The following is a 22,039-nucleotide window of genomic DNA, read 5'->3' as shown; positions in this document are numbered from 1 at the left end:
ATTCCCTAACCTGGCATCCTATCTCCTTTTCTTTATCTGCCCCTCTGACTTCAGTTTTCCATCTCCTTCCCCCTCCCTGCAGCTTCTACATAGTGGGGGAGGTGAGGAACCAAATCAGCTTTCATAATTCTCTTCTGCCCCCTTTGATCTGAACAACAACCCTGGAAGTCTGTGACTGGTCTGAAATCAGTCAGTCAGCTTCCACAGCAAGGACCTGGGTCCGGCAGACCCCACTCTGAAGCCCTAACTCCTATGCCCTCCTCAAAGTCCACCACAGAATCTCCAGGCATTTCTCATCAACCTGGCAGCCGTAGTCAGCACTGGGCCCAGTGAGTTCTGCCTCAGAGGCCTGTAGTGCGACCTTCCATTCCAACAGACTATTTCTGACAAACTATTTAATAGGGAGGAGTCATCAGCCATTACATCAGCGTACAGCATTCCCCTCTCCTCTCCCCCCCCCTTTTATCTGAACAACAACCCCGTGAGGCAGGTTAGCTTGGTTTGAAATCACCCAGTCAAGCTTCTACAGCCCTCACCTGGAGACTGGCAACAGTGGTTCACCAGGAGGAAAGGCCTCCCTCAGAGGCTTGTAGTGATACCTTTCAGACCAACAGTCTCTCTCTGACAGACTGTTTAACAGGGAGGAGTCCTCAGCCATTACATTGGTTTGCATCATTCTCCTCTGCTCTCCCCTCCCTCCTATCGTCTGAACAACAACAACCCTGTGAGGCAGTTTAGGCTGGTTTGGAATCACTCAGTCAGCTTCTACAGCCCTCACCTGGGGACTGTGTAACCAAATTAGAGAATCACGGTGAAGAAAGGCAGGGGAAACAAAGCATAAAGCTGCCGTGATATTCAAAAAATTAAACCAAGAGTCCAAAATTATACAAAAGTATCAAATATCACTGTTTTACAGCCGGTGAAGGCAATCCCTTTCAGTCCCTGCAAGGAATGATATATCGTCAGGAATCCAATTCCTCAAGCAAATAAATGCCAGATACAAGAAAATTGATGGTACAATACTATGCAGCCAGCGATCCATAAGGTAACAGGATTGTACTATTGTTCCTGTTTTGCATTAGCTTCTTCAAGTTCCCAGCCTGCCTATGGGTGACTCCTTTTATTTCTTCCTACTTGAAGCTGGTAAGCTGCTAAGAAGGCCACCTGGCTCAAGAAGGAAGAAATAAAAGGAGTCGCCCACGGGCAGGCTGGGAACTTGAAGAAGCTAACGTGAAACATGAACAATAGGAGAAGAAGTTCTGCTCAGTAAGCTCCCTGTCAGGAGAGAAATGTCTCCGTCGAAGTGGCCTTCTGCTGGGGTTCTTGCCTGATGGGGCTGGCGGTGGGCGGGGGAGAGCAGACTCAGCCAATGGCACGGCAGAGACAGTGTGAGCCAATCCTGCTCAAGCCACATCCATCCAATAAAAATCCTGAGAATTGCCACCACGCTTGGGTTTTTATTAATCACCTGATTATATATATGAGAGAGCCAGTTTGTTGTAGTGGTTAAGCGTGTGGACTCTTATCTGGGAGAACCGGGTTTGATTCCCCACTCCTCCACTTGCGCCTGCTGGAATGGCCTTGGGTTAGCCATTGCTCTGGCAGAGGTTGTCCTTGAAAGGGCAGCTGCTGTGAGAGCCCTCTCAGCCCCACCCACCTCACAAGATGCCTGTTGTGGGGGGAGAAGATATAGGAGATTGTAAGCCGCTCTGAGTCTCTATTCAGGGAGAAGGGCGGGGTATAAATCTACAATTCTTCTTCTTCATATTAATAATAATAATAATAATAATAATAATAATAATAATAATAATAATAATAATAATAATAATTTTATTCTTATATCCCGCCCTCCCCCGCCAAAGCGGGCTCAGGGCGGCTTACATGACATGGTTTACACCATGATTACACTAAAATCCAGTCATTACAATAAAAGACAATTAAAATAGTTACATACATTCAATTAAATTAAATAAACAATTAAGATTATTAACAGCTACAAAATAAAGTTCCACAGTTCAATATATGTATAAGATGGCTAGGTGTCATTTCCGGGTTCCATCTTAAACGCGAGTTGACAGAGAGTGGTTTTGCAAGCCCTGCGAAACTGATTTAGGTCTCGCAGGGCTCGCACCTCCTCTGGTAGTTGATTCCACCATTGGGGAGCCATTGTGGAGAAGGCCTGCTCCCTTGTTATTTTCAGTCTGGCCTCCCTTGGTCCAGGGATTCGTAATAGGTTTTGGGAACTGGATCTCAGTGCTCTCTGGGGAACATATGGAGAGAGGCGGTCCCTAAGGTAGGCAGGTCATCAGCCATATAGGGCTTTAAAGGTAATGACCAGCACCTTGTAACGAACTCGGTACACAATTGGCAGCCAGTGCAGCTCCCGCAGCCTAGGCTGTATGTGTGCCCACCGTGGTAGTCCCACTAACAGCCTGGCCGCTGCATTCTGCACTAGCTGCAATTTCCGCGTTCAGTACAAGGGCAGCCCCATGTAGAGGGCATTACATTAGTCCAGCCTCGAGGTGACCATTGCGTGGATCACAGTTGCCAGGTCACCGCGTTCCAGGAAGGGGGCCAACTGCCTCGCCCTCCTAAGATGGAAGAAAGCGGATTTGGCAGGGGCAGCTATCTGGGCCTCCATTGTCAAGGAAGGCTCCAGTAGCACTCCCAAGCTCCTGACCCTGCGCACTGGTATCAGTGACGCACGCCATCAAAAGTCGGTAGGGAGACCTCCCCTCCTGGCCCGCCGCAACCCACGCAAAGGACCTCTGTCTTTGCTGGATTCAGCTTTAGGCCACTCAGCCTGAGCCAACCCGCCACGGCTTGCAACGCCCGGTCCAAGTTTATAGGGACATTGTCAGTCCGGCCGTCCATCGATAGATAGAGCTGGGTGTCATCAGCATACTGGTGGCAACCCAGCCCGTACCTCCGGGCAATCTGGGCAAGGGGGCGCATGTAGATGTTAAACAACATCGGAGAGAGAACTGCCCCCTGAGGCACCCCACAGTTAAGTGGGTGTCTCTGGGACAGCTCTCCTCCAATTGCCACCCTTTGTCCCCGACCTTCAAGGAAGGAGGAGAGCCACTGTAAGGCTAGCCCCCGAATTCCTGCGTCGGCGAGGCGGCGGGTCAGCAGCCGATGGTCGACCATATTGAACGCAGCCGATAGGTCTAACAGCAGCAATACCGCCGAGCCGCCTCGGTCCAGATGTCGCCAGAGGTCATCCATGAGGGCGACCAAAACCGTCTCCGTCCCATGACCCGGGCGGAAGCTGGACTGGCATGGATCTAAGGTGGAAGTGTTATTACAATGTAGTAATAACAATAATAAGACAATGACATTGGATTTAAATCCCTCCACTCCAAATCTCAGAGTCTCAGAGCAGCTCACAAACTCCTTTATCTTCCTCCCCCACAACAGACACCCTGTGAGGTGGGTGGGTGGTGCTGAGAGAGATCTCACAGCAGCTGCCCTTTCAAGGACAACCTCTGCAGGAGTATGGCTAACCCAAGGACATTCCACCAGCTGCAAGCGGAGGAGTGGGAAATCAGATAAGAGTCCATACACTTAACCATTACATCAAACTAATAGAACTAAAGTGCACAATTGTATCATCCCCAAACCCCTCCCCTCCCCCACTCCGGTCTGTGGAAAAATTGTCTCCCACAAAACCGGTCCCTGATGCCAAAAAGGTTGGGGACCGCTGCCCTAAAGCGCTTCCCACCACCCAGCAAAGTCAAACAAAGAAGCGTTTAGAGGCGGGGGGTGGGGGAATTCTCTCGCTCTCTTAAGAGGTAGTGTGGTGGAGTGGTCAGAGGTCTGGAAGAAGTCTGAGGCGGCCAGCAACCAAAATCCCTGCTCACCATGAAGCACAGGGGACCTTGGGCCCGTCACTCCCAGCCTGGCTCTGTTAGTCATAAGATCATGGAAGGAAAGCGCAAGAGGTGTGAACCCTGCTGACTGCCTTGGACAGAATAAAAACACGGCAGCAGCTTTATATGGGATCTGCCCCCCCCCCCCCCCCCGAGTTTAAGCTGAAGGTTATTCCGGAGGCGCAAAAGCAAGAGACGAGACAATGAAGTTTTCTTTCCCTTCTCTGCCTCGCTTTTCACTAAAGGATGGGGTTTTGCCGTTCAGCGTCAAGCCCTGGGGGAAATGCTCTTCCTAAAGAGATCGGCCTGCCTTTCTTGCCGCTTTCGTGGTGCCCCTGTAAAGAGGCAGAGGGTTCCCAGGTGCCTTTGAAAGAACGGAAGAGAGAGAAAACGCTTCCCGAGGAATGGGCGCGATGCCTTGAAACGCATCAGGTCTTTTAAGCAGTTTCCTCTCTTTTGGAAAATGCATTGTTTATTATTGCAATATTTGTTGGCTTTTTTTAGACACAGAAAGTTTTATTATTCAGCACTGATAACAATAAACCATTTTGGAACAGAAAGCATGAGAAAAAAACAGAATGGAAAGGGGAGGGAGGGAAGGAAGGAAGAGGGGGTCTCTGTTGTTGTGTGCTGTTGTGTCACTCTTCTTTCTCAAGGCTGCTGCCAAATTTTTAAAGTATATATTTCCGTACATGCTGCCCATATATGCCTCTGTTGCATTTTATTCCTGTCCTTTTACTAGGCAATATAGTTCTCCTTTCCTCCATTTTATCTTCAGGTGATGCTTTGTCTTCTTGTTGCTTGGGAGAGGCAACAGGGTGAGGGCTTCTGGTGTCCTGGCCCCACTGATGGACCTCCTGATGGCACCTGGGTTTTTTTGGCCACTGTGTGACACAGAGTGATGGACTGGATGGGCCACTGGCCTGATCCAACATGGCTTCTCTTATGTTCTCATGTTCACACCAACCTTGTGGGGTAGGTTAGGCCAGGGGTAGGGAACAGTGGCTCTCCAGATGTTATTTGCCTACAACTCCCATCAGCCCCAGCCACTGGCCATGCTGGCTGCGGCTGATGGGAGTTGCAGGCAAAAAACATCTGGAGAGCCACTGTTCCCTACCTCTGGGTTAGGCTGAGAGAGAGCGACCAGTCCCAGGTGACCCAGCAAACTTTGTGGCAGGTTTAAAATCTGCTTTCTTAGATTCTGGACCAAATGCTCTAACAACTACACAGCACTGCCCACATAGCTGTCACGAATGCCTTTCTGGCATTAAGTAAGCTTGTAAGGCAAACCTTCTGTCCATTGATGAACAGATTAGCCACGTCTGTCTTTCCAGTACTGAAAAACTAACTGCTTGTGGTGCAGTCAAGTGTAGAGAATCTATTTCCTTAGACCACTCAGCCACCATTGCTAGTAGCCACTGATAGTCTTAACCTCCATGAATCTATCTAAAACTCGTGAACCTTGGAAATGGGATTGTTAGCCATCCACACAGTGGGTCCTTCTCCCGAAACATCTGGGCAGATGTTAATTTCTGGGAGACATCAGTAACTACATCCATGGAGTATACCTGGTGTAGTGGTTAAGTGTGTGGACTCTAATCTGGGAGAACCGGGTTTGATTCCTCACTCCTCCACTTGCAACTGCTGGAATGGCCTTGGGTCAGCCATAGCTCTCACAGAGTTGTCCTTGAAAGGGCAGCTGCTGTGAGAGCCCTCTCCAGCCCCACCCACCTCACAGGGTGTCTGTTGTGGGGGAGGAAGGGAAAGGAAATTGTGAGCCGCTCTGAGACTCTTCGGAGTGGAGGGCGGGATATAAATCCAATATCTTCATCTACTTCACAGGGTGTCTTGTGGGGAAGGAAGGTAAAGGAGATTGTGAGCCGCTCTGAGACTCTTCGGAGTGGAGGGCGGGATATAAATCCAATATCTTCTTCTTCTTTCCCTCACCATCGGCATTTTTACCCAGTTTATCCGAAGGCCTGGCCTCTTGCCTGGAGAACACACCACTTGACACACAACACAACACAAAACACCTCCCACGCCTTTCAGTTCTGGCTGCACAGTTTGGGCGGGTCATATCCCAAAATGTGTTCCAGCGAGTCAAGCGTGAGGCGGCTCTGGAAGGAAGAACTCGGTTTGAAATAAAACCTTTATTACCCTGGATTATTTTGGGATCTGCTGTATCAGGAAGGGACTCTCCAGGCGCCCCCGGGAAAGTTCTGGAACAACAAAGCTTCCGGTGCTCTCGAACTGGCACAACGCAACCAGGGGTGGATAGATCACGTCAGAATCCATCCGGCTTCCCTTCCCAAGATGCAGACGCTCCGCATCAGCCAGCTCTGTTCCGGTTCTAGCTCAGGGGTGGCCAAACTGCGGCTTGGGAGTCACATGTGGCTCTTCTACACATATTGTGTGGCTCTCAAAGCCCCCACCCTGTTGGCTGGCTTGGAGAAGGCATTTGTCTCTTTAAATCGTTTCTTCAACCTAAGCCAGCCAGCGGCTTGGAGAATGCGTTCAAAGTTAAAGTTGCTTTCTTCCCACCTCTTCCTCCCTCCCCCCTCATCTACTTGCCTTCCTTCCTTCTTTCCTTTCTGCTCTCAAATATCGGACATTTATGCAGGGGTGGAATTCTAGCAGGAGCTCCTTTGCATATTAGGCCACACACCCCTTACGAGGATGTTTTTTGTAAGTTCTTGGAGGGTTGGCTACACCAGGGGTGCAGGATTGGCTACACCAGGGGTGCCTGGCCTAATATGCAAAGGAGCCCCTGCTAGAATTCTATCTCTGGACCCTGTACTAAGAGCCCTGTAAGCTCTTGGGAGGATTGGCTACATCAGGGGTGTGTGGCCTAATATGCAAAGGAGCTGCTGCTAGAATTCTATCTCTGGACTCTGTACTAAGAGCCCTGTAAGCTCTTGGGAGGATTGGCTACATCAGGGGGTGTGGCCTAATATGCAAAGGACCCCTGCTAGAATTCTATCTCTGGACCCTGTAAGAAGAGCCCTGTAAGCTCTTGGAGGATTGGCTACATCAGGGGGTGTGGCCTAATATGCAAAGGAGCCCCTGCTAGAATTCTATCTCTGGACCCTGTACTAAGAGCCCTGTAAGCTCTTGGGAGGATTGGCTACATCAGGGGTGTGTGGCCTAATATGCAAAGGAGCTGCTGCTAGAATTCCACCCCTGCATTTATGTCCTGAGGCTCTCGAACATCTGATGTTTATCTTATGTGGCTGTTATGTTAAAACAAGTTTGGCCACCCCTGTTTTATCTCCTTGCAAAAGGAACTGCAAGAGAAAGCAACCCACGCACATGGTGGGAGACGAAGCTGAGTGCTTGGCTTGGTTTTTTGGACATGAAGCCAACTCCTTGGGAATCTTCAGAATTCTGGCAAGGTGGGACCCAGTGAGGCTGATTCCCTACAAGCCTTATGCCGCTCTCCTGCTCCTCTTCTCTGCAGGGCTTCCGTCAGATTTCGCCTGGCTTGCTCTCTCTTCCTCCCTTGCAGCCTGGTTCTGTTGGACTAGCTTCGCCTTTTTCAAGCGGCAAACAGAAACTGGTTTTTAGAGGGTCTTTTTTGCTGCATGAAAGAGGCGGAGCAGTTGCAGCCCCGGGGCAGACAGCGTGAAATCCAACCGAAGCCCCACGGAGAAGAGGAGAGAGCGGCAGAAGGCTAGTGGGAAATCGGTCTGAGAGAGGAACCATCTAAGAACCTGTGTCCACCAGATGCAAAAAAGAGTCGCAAAGAAGCCACTTGGCAATGCAGCTCGCTTGCAAAGCGTCTTATTCACAGAGTAATTATCTACAATCGGCGCCTTCCTCTTCGGAAGAGGAATTCCAATTACAAGATTTTGCATGGGATGGAGAAAGTAGAGAAAGAAGTACTTTTCTCCCTTTCTCACAATACAAGAACTCGTGGGCATTCGATGAAATTGCTGAGCAGTCGGGTTAAAACGGATAAAAGGAAGTACTTCTTCACCCAAAGGGTGATTAACATGTGGAATTCACTGCCACAGGAGGTGGTGGCGGCTACAAGCATAGCCAACTTCAAGAGGGGATTGGATAAAAATAAGGAGCAGAGGATATATAAATTTTTTTTGGCCACTGTGTGACACAGAGTGTTGGACTGGATGGGCCATTGACCTGATCCAACAGGGCTTCTCTTATGTGACACAGAGTGTTGGACTGGAGGGGCCATTGGCCTGATCCAACAGGGCTTCTCTTATGTTCTTATGCGACACAGAGTGTTGGACTGGACGGGCCATTGGCCTGATCCAACATGGCTTCTCTTATGTTCTTATGTGACACAGAGTGCTGGACTGGATGGACCATTGGCCTGATCCAACAGGGCTTCTCTTATGTTCTTATGTGACACAGAGTGTTGGACTGGATGGGCCATTGACCTGATCCAACAGGGCTTCTCTTATGTTCTTATGCGACACAGAGTGTTGGACTGGACGGGCCATTGGCCTGATCCAACATGGCTTCTCTTATGTTCTTATGTGACACAGAGTGCTGGACTGGATGGACCATTGGCCTGATCCAACAGGGCTTCTCTTATGTTCTTATGTGACACAGAGTGTTGGACTGGAGGGGCCATTGGCCTGATCCAACAAGGCTTCTCTTATGTGACACGGAGTGTTGGACTGGAGGGGCCACTGGCCTGATGCAACATGGCTTCTCTTATGTTCTTATATGACACAGGGTGTTGGACTGGACGGGCCATTGGCCTGATCCAACTTGGCTGCTCTTATGTTCTTATGTGACACAGAGTGTTGGACTGGATGGGCCATTGGCCTGATCCAACAGGGCTTTTCTTATGTTCTTATGTGACACAGAGTGTTGGACTGGAGGGGCCATTGGCCTGATCCAACAAGGCTTCTCTTATGTGACACAGAGTGTTGGACTGGAGGGGCCACTGGCCTGATGCAACATGGCTTCTCTTATGTTCTTATATGACACAGGGTGTTGGACTGGACGGGCCATTGGCCTGATCCAACTTGGCTGCTCTTATGTTCTTATGTGACACAGAGTGTTGGACTGGATGGGCCATTGGCCTGATCCAACATGGCTTCTCTTATGTTTTTATGTGACACAGAGTGTTGGACTGGAGGGGCCACTGGCCTGATCCAACAGGGCTTCTTTTATGTTCTTATGTGACACAGAGTGTTGGACTGGATGGGCCATTGGCCTGATCCAACATGGCTTCTCTTATGTTCTTATGTGACACAGAGTGTTGGACTGGATGGGCCATTGGTCTGATCCAACATGGCTTCTCTTATGTTCTTATGTTCGGCAATACCAATTTCCATTTGAATAAACTTAGAGTCCAACAGAACCAGGACAAGGGAGGATGAGAGAGCAAGCCAGGTCCGTTCACATCATCATCAAATTCTGGTTTCTCTTCAGATTGCGTAAATCTTTCGCCTTCAACTAAGGAGGCCCGTTCGCATGGCTACAAGCAACAGTTTGAAGCTGCATCTGAACCAACTCAAAGAGTGACCTACAAGCAAGAGAGGGAAGGAGAACTGGATCTTTTGGGCAGACTGCAGAAGGGAAGGGAATGGGAAAAGCTTCACTAGGAATTGGCAGGCCTTTGTGGTTGCAGGTAAAACAGGAGTGCAGCGAATTCTGGCAGAGAAGAACAGCGAGTCAGGCATAAAGGCCAAGAGAACGAATATTTCAAGAAAAAAGATGGTGCCGTTGAGGGGCTCACCTCGTAATGGTAGTTCATGCAAGTTAACTCTCTCCAGCAGCGATCCCCACGAATTTTAATCAATCCCTGTCAAGGAGGAAAGAAAAGTGGGATGTTATTTTCACCGCAACTCAGAGGAGAATTCTCAAAAGTCAAACATTAAAGGATGGGGGAAATGGAAACGCTGGAAAGGGAGACAAAAAAGCCACACACAGAAACACAACCTCACACCAAAAGTTAAGGAACTACAAGCTTAGCTCACTAAACAGACATCAGCTGCACACACACAAAAAAATAGGATTCAAGGGCAAATAAATCCATCAAGACTTTTGACACACTGACAAAATGGAATCCACCATGGCATAAACTGTATCTTATGGCAGCTCAGTTGAGAGTCTCTGGGTAAAAATAAAAGGAGTAAGAAATAACAGTGATATTATTGTGGGGGTCTGCTATAGGCCACCAAGTCAGGCAGAGGACTTGGATGAGATACTTCTACAGCAGATTGCAAAGTTCTCCAAGAGAAGGGATACAGTGATCATGGGAGATTTCAATTACCCAGACATCAGTTGGAAGTCCAACTCTCCTAAAAATGAAAAGTCAATTAGATTCCTGACTTGTCTTGCTGACAACTTCTTTTTCCAGAAAGTGAAGACGGAAACAAGGGGATCTGCTATCTTGGATTTGATTCTCACGAACAAGGAAGAATTGATTGAAGAAGTGGAAATAGTGGGCACCCTGGGCAGTAGTGACCATGTGATTTTGGAATTTACAGTCTTAGGGAAGGGGAAAGCTATACGTAGTCAGACTTATAGGTTGGACTTCAGAAAGGCAAACGATGATAAACTTAGAACTATGCTGGGTAAAACCTCATGGTCAGAAATACTTAGGAGGAAGGGGGTTCAGAAGGGGTGGGAGTTCCTTAAAAGCGAAATGCTGAAAGCGCAATCACAGACGATTCCTATGAGAAGAAAAAATGGGAAAAGCCTAAAGAAGCCGAAGTGGCTCCATAAACAGCTCTCTGAAGACTTGAGAAATAAAAAAGACTCCTTTAGGAACTGGAAGGAGGGCCTTATACCCAAGGATGAATATAAACAAATCACCAGTGCTTGTAGAGAAAAAGTCAGGAAACCTAAAGCTCAGTATGAGCTTAGGCTGGCCAAAGATGCTAAAAATAACAAAAAGGGGTTCTTTTTTATGTTCAGAGGAAGAAAAAGAGCAAGTAGGCCCATTGCGAGGGCAAGAAAGTGAAATTGTAACAGGTAATGAAGAGTGGGCGGAACTGCTCAGTTCCTACTTTTCCTCAGTCTTCTCTTCTGAGGGAAATGGTGCTCAACATGGCAAAAACAGAACATATAAGGAGGGTATGACGTTCCCAGCAGCCGAGGTCTAGTCCCACTCGTGCGCCCCTCCCCCTGAGCTTTAAGGGGAGTCCCTGTGCCCTACTTTGAGTGGCTATGCCCGGAACTGCAGGGCTGGCCCAGCCCACCAGAGGCATGTGACCAGGACATCCAATCAGAGGAGGGCGATAGGTTGTATAAGCTTGGCCCTAATTCAGCCTCTCTGACCTCGTCGCTTGCTCCTCAGGGAAGATGATGAAGAAGAAAATATTGGATTTATATCCCGCCCTCCACTCCGAATCTCAGAGTCTTAGAGCAGCTCACAATCCCCTTTATCTTCCTCCACCACGACAGACACCCTGTGAGGTGGGTGGGGCTGAGAGGACTCCCACAGCAGCTAGCCTTTCAAGGACAACTCCTGCGAGAGCTCTGGCTGACCCGAGGCCATTCCAGCAGCTGCAAGCAGAGGAGGGGGGAATCAAACCCGGTTCTCTCAGATAAGAGTCCGTGCACGTAACCACGACACGAAACTGGAAGGATCCCGTTTGTCTCTTTTTGGTTCTTCCTGCTGTTGCCACTGTGGGTTTCCCCTTCTCCTTCTGGACCTCGGGAACCACTGTCACCATGCAGTATGTGACTCGTTCCCACCCAGACTTCAACCCCCTTCCCTGCCTGTCTTGAAACCCCTGGCCAAGGAGCCCAGATAGTTAGATCCATTCTCTGCTGGACACAGCACCGCTTGACAAGGATGGTAGGTGAGTCTGTCTGAGACATGAGCTGTCGGGCATGTTTCTGAGCTCCTGAATTAGACGCTGGCGCTTCCCCACCCTGGCCTGGCATGTTTGCATTCGACCACAAAGAACACAGGCGGCCCGTTCCCCGCCCCTTGTTACCTGGCTGGGGACCCGCATGCAAACACCGCGGAACAAAGGAGCTCTTTGCTCTGGCCCCAGAGCTGCTTTGCCTCGAATTCAAATCCTTCCTGCAGCAAACGGGGCTTTTGCAAATCATCCAGATCCCCAGCCGGGTGGACAGTTATCCTCAGCACGGCTCCCTTCGCTGGGATGAAATTACTTTGGGGCGGGGGAGGGGACCTGACTCCTGGTTGCCTTCTGAGACATGAATCATCAGCTGCCTTCTCTCCCAACAGGCAAACTGGGGGGGAGGGAGGGAGGGAGGGAGGGAGGGAAGGAAGGAAGGAAGGAAGGAAGGAAGGAAGGAAGGAAGGAAGGAAGGAAGGAAGGAAGGAAGGAAGGAAGGAAGGAAGGAAGGAAGGAAGGAAGGAAGGAAGGAAGGAAGGAAGGAAGGAATCAATAAACTATCTCCCTAACTTGACATCCATGCCTTTTTATCTTTCACTTTTTGCTGCACCCAAGATAATCATCTGTCACGATGATAAACCCCAAATGCTTGAAATGTCACCTGGCACCTGGATTTTGGCCACTGTGTGACACAGTGTTGGACTGGATGGACCACTGGTCAGATCCAACATGGTTTCTCTTCTGTTCTTATGTCTGGGGCAGTGATGCCCCATCTAGTCCAGCATCCTGTCTCACACAGTCAGACCACTGGTCTGATCCAACATGGTTTCTCTTATGTTCTTTGGAGGGTATTGTTTAAACATGGAGCAGAGGTCCATCAGTGGCTATTAGCCACAAAGACAGATGGGGCACCGTCTAGGGCAGTGATGTTCTGTATTCTTAGTGCTTGGGGGCAACAGTGGGAAGATTTGTGGAGTTCTGTTCCTGGTGGTGGACCTCTCCTGATGGCACTTGGGTTTGGGCCACTGCGCGACACAGAGTGTTGGAATGGATGGGCCATTGGTTTGATCCAACATAGCTTCTCTTCTGTTCTTATGTCTGGGGCAGTGATGCTCTGTATTCTTGGCACTTGTGGAGGGCAACAGAGCGAGGGCTTCTGGAGTTCTGGCCCTGCTAGTGGATGTCCTGATGGCACCTGAGTTTTGGCCATCTACAACACAGAGTGTTGAACACATGAAGTTGCCTTATACTGAATCAGACCCTGGGTCCATCAAAGTCAGTATTGTCTGCTGAGACTGGCAGTGGCTCTCCAGGGTCTCAAGCTGAGGTTTTTCACACCTATTTGCCTGGACCCTTTTGAGTTGGAGATGCCGGGGATTGAACCTGGGACCTTCTGCTTACCAAGCAGATGCTCTACCACTGAGCCACAGCCCCATTCATGGCTCTCCAGGGTCTCAAGCTGAGGTTTTTCACACCTATTTGCCTGGACCCTTTTTAGTTGGAGATGCCGGGGATTGAACCTGGGACCTTCTGCTTACCAAGCAGATGCTCTACCACTGAGCCACAGCCCCATTCATGGCTCTCCAGGGTCTCAAGCTGAGGTTTTTCACACCTATTTGCCTGGACCCTTTTTAGTTGGAGATGCCGGGGATTGAACCTGGGACCTTCTGCTTACCAAGCAGATGCTCTACCACTGAGCCACAGCCCCATTCATGGCTCTCCAGGGTCTCAAGCTGAGGTTTTTCACACCTATTTGCCTGGACCCTTTTTTAGTTGGAGATGCCGGGGATTGAACCTGGGACCTTCTGCTTACCAAGCAGATGCTCTACCACTGAGCCACAGCCCCATTCATGGCTCTCCAGGGTCTCAAGCTGAGGTTTTTCACACCTATTTGCCTGGACCCTTTTTAGTTGGAGATGCCGGGGATTGAACATGGGACCTTCTGCTTACCAAGCAGATGCTCTACCACTGAGCCACAGCCCTATTCATGGCTCTCCAGGGTCTCAAGCTGAGGTTTTTCACACCTATTTGCCTGGACCCTTTTTTAGTTGGAGATGCCGGGGATTGAACCTGGGACCTTCTGCTTACCAAGCAGATGCTCAACCACTGAGCCACCGTCCCACCGTTGGACTGGAAGGGCCATTGACCTGATCCGATATGGCTTCTCTTACGTTCTTACATAATACGATTCAATTTGGAGGGAAGCAGAATGCAGCAGGGTAGCGGCTATCGATCTGTTTCTTCCCTGGGCCACTTAAAATATCCCCCTCCCCCTTTAAAAAAAAGAGAGACTGCAGTTGCATTTTATTGCCTTTGAAAACTCACTGCAGCAAGTGGGTGAATGAGATTTCGGAAAGACTCCGGATGCTTGACTCCTTGGCTTTTTAAGCCACCAAAGGGGGCTGGGGAGGGGGAAGGGGGGGGGTCTGGAGAAACTCCAAAAGTTCTTCTTGCCGAAGGGCTTTTTACTTGGGGAGCCAACGAAAGATCAGAGAAGCTCAAAAGGAGGGTTTGCTCAGAAGTCAAGTATGAGATCCCTCCAGAGCAGCGGAGCCGCAGCTGGAAGGTCGGAGGTCAGAACGTTGGAGGCATCAGTTCCCCGACAAAAATCCCAGGAAGCTCCGCTGCTGAAGCCCGTCCCTTCTGATTTCTCATACACAAAAAGCCGATAAAAGCCCGGAGAAGAAAGCACCCTTTCTTTGCAACCCTGGCCCACGTTAATGCAATAAAACAAAATTGGGGCAATTGCTCTCCATTTCAGGAAAAAAGCAAAACGGAGGCAGGGAGGAAGATGAGGCCATCCATTAAATACCCTGAAAACAACTTTCTCGAGTTGGGTTTCAGTGGAATGCAACCGGCCCCGGGCTTAGGGCGTTAAATGCAGTGTCTTTTTTAGACACAGCTCTTCTTCCTTTGAAGCAATCCTTTTGGAAGCTGGAGAGCTGATTCTCTCTCCCCACCCTTCCCAGCAGCTTCCTCCGTGCCAAAGCACCCACGTTAGAGACCCCAGCAGAAGAACATGAAGCCGGAAAGAAACAAAGAAACACCAGCGGAGAAACACGTCACCTTGCATATCTAGATAACAGGGAGGGTGTAATTATTGGTATTCTGGGTTATTCAGGATTCATCTGGAGTATTGTGTTCAGTTTTGGGCTCCACATTTAAAGAAGGATACAGACAAGCTGGAACGGGTCCAGAGAAGGGCGACGAAGATGGTGAGGGGTCTGGAGACCAAGTCCTATGAGGAAAGGTTGAAGGAGCTGGGCATGTTTAGCCTGGAGAGGAGGCAGCTGAGAGGTGATAGGATCACCATCTTCAAGTACTTGAAGGGCTGTCATAGAGAGGATGGTGTGGGATTGTTTTCTTGGCCCCAGAAGGTCGGATCAGAACCAATGGGCTGAAATTAAATCAAAAGAGTTTCCGGCTCAACATTAGGAAGAACTTCCTGACCGTTAGAGGGGTTCCTCAGTGGAACAGGCTTCCTCCTTGGGAGGTGGTGGGCTCTCCTTTCTGGGAGGTTTTTAAACAGAGGCTAGATGGCCATCTGGCAGCAATGTGGATCCTGTGAATTTAGGAGGAGGTGTTTGTGAATTTCCTGCATTGTGCAGGGGGTTGGACTAGATGACTGGGGAGTGCCTTCCAACTCTATAATTCTATGGTTCAGTAACAGTTCTGCATTTGGATTCAGAGTTTCTCTGGAATTCCGAATGGTTCATTATTCACCGTGGGGAGTGACACCCAAATTGCAGTGTGGTTTGTGCTCCCGGTCCACTAAAGAACCCCCACATTTAAATTGGACCATGAAGTTCAATTCTGTGGGCCCCTAAATGAGGCCCTGCGCCTGCCATCTTCCACTGTTTCCTATTGGGGGGGTGGGAAATCCCATGTTTTCTCCAGGGAAAAGAATAGGCAAGCCTGTAAGAACAACCACCACTGGCTAAAAGCCTCCCAATGCAAGTTAGGGAAACTGGTTTCAGGCAGCAATTTTGTCTCAAGGATAGTTTGGGCAGGGATCCTGGAGGATTTTGGATTTGTTTTTTGCCATCTTCTGGGTGTGTATCAGGTGTTACTGGAGGGGGGGAGGTTTTTATGAATTTCCTGCATTGTGCAGGGGGTTGGACTAGATGACCCTGGAGGTCCCTTCTAACTCTATGATTCTATGATTGTAAACACATAGGGCTAAATGTATTTCTGTTTTCCACAATGGCACTGCACACCTGTGAAATCTGACACCAAGAGAAGCATTTCGCTACTCTTTTAAAACCTCTTAGTCCCGTATGGGTGGGAAGACAGGCTTTGCAGTATGCGGGGAATACCTAGCGAAACTAACTTTGCTAAGCTTGTGAAGGAGTATTAAGACTTTTACCGAATTCCAGCTGGGACTCGGTGGCCCACTTAGCTCCTTTGCTCCCTGCAGAATTATGCAAATGATTCTCTGTTTGCATAAATGCACGCACTTGGCACTGAGATCGGATTAAGCACGAGTATAAACGCAAGTAACGCTTTCATAAGAATGTAAGAAGAGCCCTGCCGGATCAGACCAGCGAGGGTCCATCTGGTCCAGCATCCTGTCTCACACAGGGGCCAACTAGTTCCTCTGGACAGCCAACAACAGGGCATAGAGGCCGAGGCCTTCCACAGTAAGAACATAAGAAGAGCCCTGCTGGATCAGACCAGTGTGCCAGAACTTGTAACTTTCTCTGCCTATTGTTAGCCTAACCGACTCCATGTTGTAACCTAACACTAACCCAGAACACATAGCTTAAGCAATTAACCCAAGTGCCTTGCAGCTATTCCAAATATTCTGTGCTCACTGGAGGGTGACAAGATAGGCTCTGGTCAACATCCACAGGTGCCCTTTGAAGCCGGGCGTTTGGCCTTCGCCACGGGAGAGCATCCTCCCTTCTGATAACAGAGCTTGGGAAAGAGACACTTGTCTGCAATCCGTGTGAATGATCGTTTTATTGTACTTTTGCTGAAGGCATAAAATGTAACCAAATGCCGGACTCGGCATTACTGTTATCTCGTAGCTCTAGCACTGTAGTTCTCTAATAAAGATCCTATACTTTGTAACAAGTCTTGGAATCGTCTGAAGTTCGTTCCAGTTCTGACACAGTGAAGGTCCATCTAGTCCACACAGTGGCCAGCCAGTTCCTCTGAAGGTCCAGCAACAGGCCAGGGAGGTCGAGGCCTTCCATGTTAAGAACCTCAGAAGAGCCCTGCTGGATCAGACCAATGAGGGTCCATCTAGTCCACCATCTTGGTCTCACACAGTAGCCAACCAGTTATTTAGGAGATCCAACAACAGGGCACAGAAGTTGAGACCTTCCCCCAGTTGTTGCCTTCCCCAGAGGTTCAATGCCTCCGAATGTGGATGTTCCCCTCAGTCCCCATGGCTAGAAGCCATTGATAGACGTAGCCTACCATGAATCTCTCTAATTTTCTGTGTGACCACTACAGCATCCTCTGGCAGCAAAGCCCACATTTGAATCACTCTCTGTGTCAAGTAGTGTTTCATTTTGTCCATCCTGAACCTACTGTCCATCAGCTTCATGGGATGCCCTCTCATATTTTGGGAGAGGAACAAAACGTTCTTTGTCAGCTCTCTCCACCTCATGCATAATTTTATAAACCTCCATTTTGTCCCCACTTAATCGTCTTTATTTTATTTATTTATTCGTGATTTATATCCCGCCCTTCCCACGAGTGGCTCAGGGCGGCTTCCAAAAATTGGTCAAGCATGAAAATTAAACAATTTTGGGTATATAAACAATTAAATATTTAAAACAGTTAAAACCTTAAAAACCAGTTGACATTTCAATTACATACAAGCATTGACAGCTTACAAGCATTGACAGCTTCAAGAGGGGACTGGATCCAACATCTGAAGCAGAGGTCCATCAGGGGCTATTAGCCACGAGGTATGGATGGAACCCTCTGTCTCGGGCAGTGATGCTCTGTATTTTTGAAGAAGAAGAAGAAGATGATATTGGATTTATATCCCGCCCTCCACTCCGAAGAGTCTCAGAGCGGCTAACAATCTCCTTTACCTTCCTCCCCCACAACAAACACCCTTTGAGGTGGGTGGGGCTGGAGAAGGCTCTCCCAGCAGCTGCCCTTTCAAGGACAACTTCTGCCAGAACTATGGCTGACAGCTGACCCAAGGCCATTCCAGCAGGTGCAAGTGGAGGAGTGGGGAATCAAACCCGGTTCTCCCAGATAAGAGTCCACACACTTAACCACTACACCAAACTGGCTCTTTTGGTGCTTGGGAGGGGCAACAGTGGGAGGGCTTCTAGTGTCCTGGCTCCACTGATGGACCTCCTGAGGGAACTTTGTTTTTTTGTCCACTGTGTGCCATAGGGTGTTGGACTGGATGGGCCATTGGTCTGATCTAACATGGCTTCTCTTCTGTTCCTATGTCTCTTTCCTAAACTGAAAAAGTCCCAGACTCTTTAGCCTTTCCACCTAGGGAAAGTGCTCCAGACCCCTTATCATCTTGGTTGCCTTCTTCTGTACTTCTTCCAGTTCTGCAATGTCCTTTTGGCAATCATGGTGGCCAGAACTGCACACAGCATTCCAAACGAGGCTGTACCATAGATCTATACAAGGGTATTACAATATTAAAGGTAAAAGTAGTTTCCTGTGCAAGCACATCAGTCGTTTCCGACTCTGGGGTGACATCACATCATGACGTTTACACGGCAGACTTTTTAAAGGGTGGTTTGCTGTTGCCTTCCCCAGTCTTCTGCACTTTCCCCCCAGCAAGCTGGATACTCATTTTACCGACCTTGGAAGGATGGAAGACTGAGTCAACCTTGAACCAGCCACCTGAACCCATCGTCCGCTGGGATCGAACTCAGGTCGTGAGCAGAGCTCGGGCTGCAATACTGCAGCTTACCACTCTGCGCCACAGGGCTAATTTGCAAATAAAACGGGCTGCTTCTCAGGCACTGTTCTGAGAGCAACTCCCCCCCCCCTAAAAGACATGGGGGGGGGAGGTGTCTTCACTTTGCTTTCCTGCCTTAAAAGCTGAACGTCGAACAACTGAAACCTCAGCTGCGCACAACAGGTGCAGCAGTGCCTCAGAGCCCCGAGGGGTCCCTCGCTGCAGGAAGGCTTGATAGTTTTTGCAGACCAAGAGCCTCGGTGTTGCCTCCCGGGATGAGGTGGGTGTCATCTCAGGGACAAGGGGAGGAGTTTACTGGGCCAGGCCAGCCACCATCGGCACCTGCGTCGCAGGAGGGGAAAGACAAGAACGGAGGAAGGCAAAATTCTCTGAGCTTTGAATGAGGACCACGAGGGAGATCCGAGGAAATTAAAAGAGACCTCGTCAGGAACCGTGAAGGTCCCCAAATAATCCAAGGACCGGTAGATGATGAATGCTTAACCCCTCAACAGGCGAACACGTGGAGATTTGTAACCTTCCCTCCAAGGCAGCCACAATGTCCAAGAAAGAAAGCCCGTTGAATGTTTGGGGAACAGGGGCTTGTGATGCCGGAACATGGCACACACGCCAAGATCTGGGCTTCTGCCCCTCACTGGTTGCAGAATAGTATCACCTGAGCATTTATTGTCATTCCCAAATTATGATTTCTTCAAAACTTCTGCTCCACCTATCATGGAAAGCAGCCCAAGACGCAGACAGGACAAATTTTGTGCCCCTTTCGAAACAAGATATGCACTGTTTGTCAACGTTCTATTGCTGACATTAACTGCGTGAGCAGCCGCCTCTCCCCCCCCCCACCCCCACACACACCTGGCACATGTCTGTCAACATCAAAGCAAAGATATACCTAAGGTTCAGGTGTACCTTGAAGCGCTACATCCCCTCAGTGTGAATGCTAGAACAGGACAGTCTGTGAAATAGGTCCCTTAGAAGGTCCACAGAGTCTCACCGCCCCGAGGCCCAGAAAATCTTATTTCATAGAATCATAGAATCCTGCGATCATAGAGTTTGAAGGGACCTCTAGGGTCATCTAGTCCAACGCCCTGCACAATGCAGGAAACTCACAAACACCTCCCCCTAAATTCACAGGATCTTCATTGCTGTCAGATGGTCATCTAGCCTCTGTTTAAAAACCTCCAAGGAAGGAGAGCCTACCACCTCCCAAGGAGGAAGCCTGTTCCACTGAGGAACCCCTCTAACGGTCAGGAAGTTCTTCCTAATGTTGAGCCGGAAACTCTTTTGATTTAATTTCAACCCATTGGTTCTGGTCCGACATTCTGGGGCCACAGAAAACAATTCCACCCCATCCTCTATACGACAGCCCTTCAAGTACTTGAAGATGGTGATCATATCACCTCTAAGCCATCTCCTCTCCAGGCTAAACACGCCCAGCTCCTTCAACCTTTCCTCACAGGACTTGGTCTCCAGACCCCTCCCCATCTTCGTTGCCCTCCTCTGGACCCGTTCCAACTTGTCTAAATCCTTCTTAAAATGTGGTGCCCAAAACTGAACACAATACTCCAGATGAGGTCTTACCAGAGCAAAGTAAAGCGATACATGATCTGGACACTATACTTCTGTTGCTAGAGCCCAAAATTGCATTTGCCTTTTTAACCACCGCATCACACTGGTGACTCCTGTTCAGTGTAAGATCCACTAAGACCCCTCAATCCTTTTCGCACATACTACTGCTAAGAAAAGTCTCCCCCATTCTATAACCATGCATTGGATTTTTCCTACCTAAATGCAGAACTTTACATTTATCCCTGTTAAAATTCATTTTATTGATTTTAGCCCAGTTTTTCAGCCTGTCAAGGTCATCCTGTATCCTGTTTCTCTCTTCTTCTGTGTTTGCAACCCCTCCCAATTTAGTATCATCTCCAAATTTAATAAGCATTCCCTCTATTCCTTCATCCAAATCATTGATAAAGATGCTGAACAAAACAGGTCCCAGGACAGATCCTTGAGCCATTCCACTTGTCACTCCTCTCCAAGATGATGAGGAACCATTCACAAGCACTCTTTGGGTGCTATCTGTCAACCAGTAACAGATCCACCTAACGGTAACAGGATCCTCCGTAAAGGTATCATAACCTCCGTAAAGATTTATTTTGCAAGCTTTCTTTCTCCCCAGATTTGTCTATTCTGCCACCCTGTTATTATTTATTGAACGATATTGAGTGGGAGGTTAGTGAGGCTGTGGCAAAATTTTTGGCTGACATCCTCAAATTTAAATCTGACCCTGTATGAATGCATCTGTAATCTCGGTTTCGTTCTGATTTTATCTCCAATGTTTAAATTTTATATTCTGTGTATCTTTATTCGCAAATGTTATGCCATTAAAGGTTTGGTATGGAACAGGATCCAAACCACATTTTAACAACTTGTCAACAAGGATAGTATGTGGAACCTTATCAAAAGCCTTACTGAAATCAAGATAAACGATGTCTACAGCATTCCCCTGATCCAGCAAGGTAGTCACTTTCTCAAAAAAAGAGATCAGGTTAGTTTGACATGACTTGTTCTTGAGAAAACCATGCTGGCTCTTAGTAATCACATCCATTCTTTTTTAAATGTTCCAGGACCGACTGTTTGATTATTTGTTCTAAAACTTTTCCAGGTATAGACGTCAAGCTGACGGGTCGGTAGTTACCAGATCTTTTTTCTCCTTCTTGAAGATGGGGACAACATTCGCCCGCCTTCAATCTTCCAGCACCTCTCCTGTTCTCCAAGAATTTTCAAAAATAATAGCCAGAGGCTCAGAAATTACATCCGCGAGCTCTTTTAGAACCCTTGGATGCAGTTCATCTGGCCCTGAGGACTTAGTTTCATTTAAAGAAACTAGGTGTTTATGTACTACCCCTATGCTGATCCTAGGTTGGAACTTCATACCCTCCTTGTATGTTCTGCTTTTGCCATGTTGAGCACTGTTCCCCTCAGAAGAGAAGACTGAGGAAAAGTAGGAATTGAGCAGTTCCGCCCTCTCTTCATTATCTGTTACAATTTCACTTTCTTGCCCTCACAATGGGCCTACTGTGTCCTTCTTCTTTTTCTTACTCTGAACATAAGAAAAGAACCCTTTTTTGTTGTTTTTAGCATCTTTGGCCATACTAAGTTCATACTGATTTGTATCTCTACAAGCATTGGTGATTTGTTTATATTCATCCTTGGTTATAAGACCCTCCTTCCAATTCTTAAAGGAGTCTTTTTTTATTTCTCAAGTCTTCAGAGAGCTGTTTATGGAGCCACTTCGGCTTCTTTAGGCTTTTTCCATTTTTTCTTCTCATAGGAATCATCTGTGATTGCGCTTTCAGTATTTCGCTTTTAAGAAACTCCCACCCCTCCTGAACCCCCTTCCTCCTAAGTATTTCTGACCATGGGATTTTACCCTGCATAGTTCTAAGTTTATCAAAGTTTGCCTTTCT

The 22,039-nt window shown here is 48.4% G+C and overlaps 1 protein-coding gene across 1 annotated transcript in view; it reads right to left on the bottom strand.

Moving 5' to 3' along the window:
* The window catches only part of LMF1 (lipase maturation factor 1), a 216,381-nt gene that overhangs the window by 130,677 nt on the left and 63,665 nt on the right, over nt 1–22,039 (bottom strand). The window contains exon 5 of the mRNA XM_060260612.1: nt 9,586–9,651. Within this exon, the coding sequence (XP_060116595.1) occupies nt 9,586–9,651 (66 nt within the window). The remainder of the gene's footprint in view (nt 1–9,585; nt 9,652–22,039) is intronic.

This window comes from Heteronotia binoei, chromosome 20, assembly GCF_032191835.1.
Source record: "Heteronotia binoei isolate CCM8104 ecotype False Entrance Well chromosome 20, APGP_CSIRO_Hbin_v1, whole genome shotgun sequence".
Taxonomy (NCBI): domain Eukaryota; kingdom Metazoa; phylum Chordata; class Lepidosauria; order Squamata; family Gekkonidae; genus Heteronotia; species Heteronotia binoei.
This window is presented reverse-complemented; position numbering and strand designations above follow the sequence as displayed.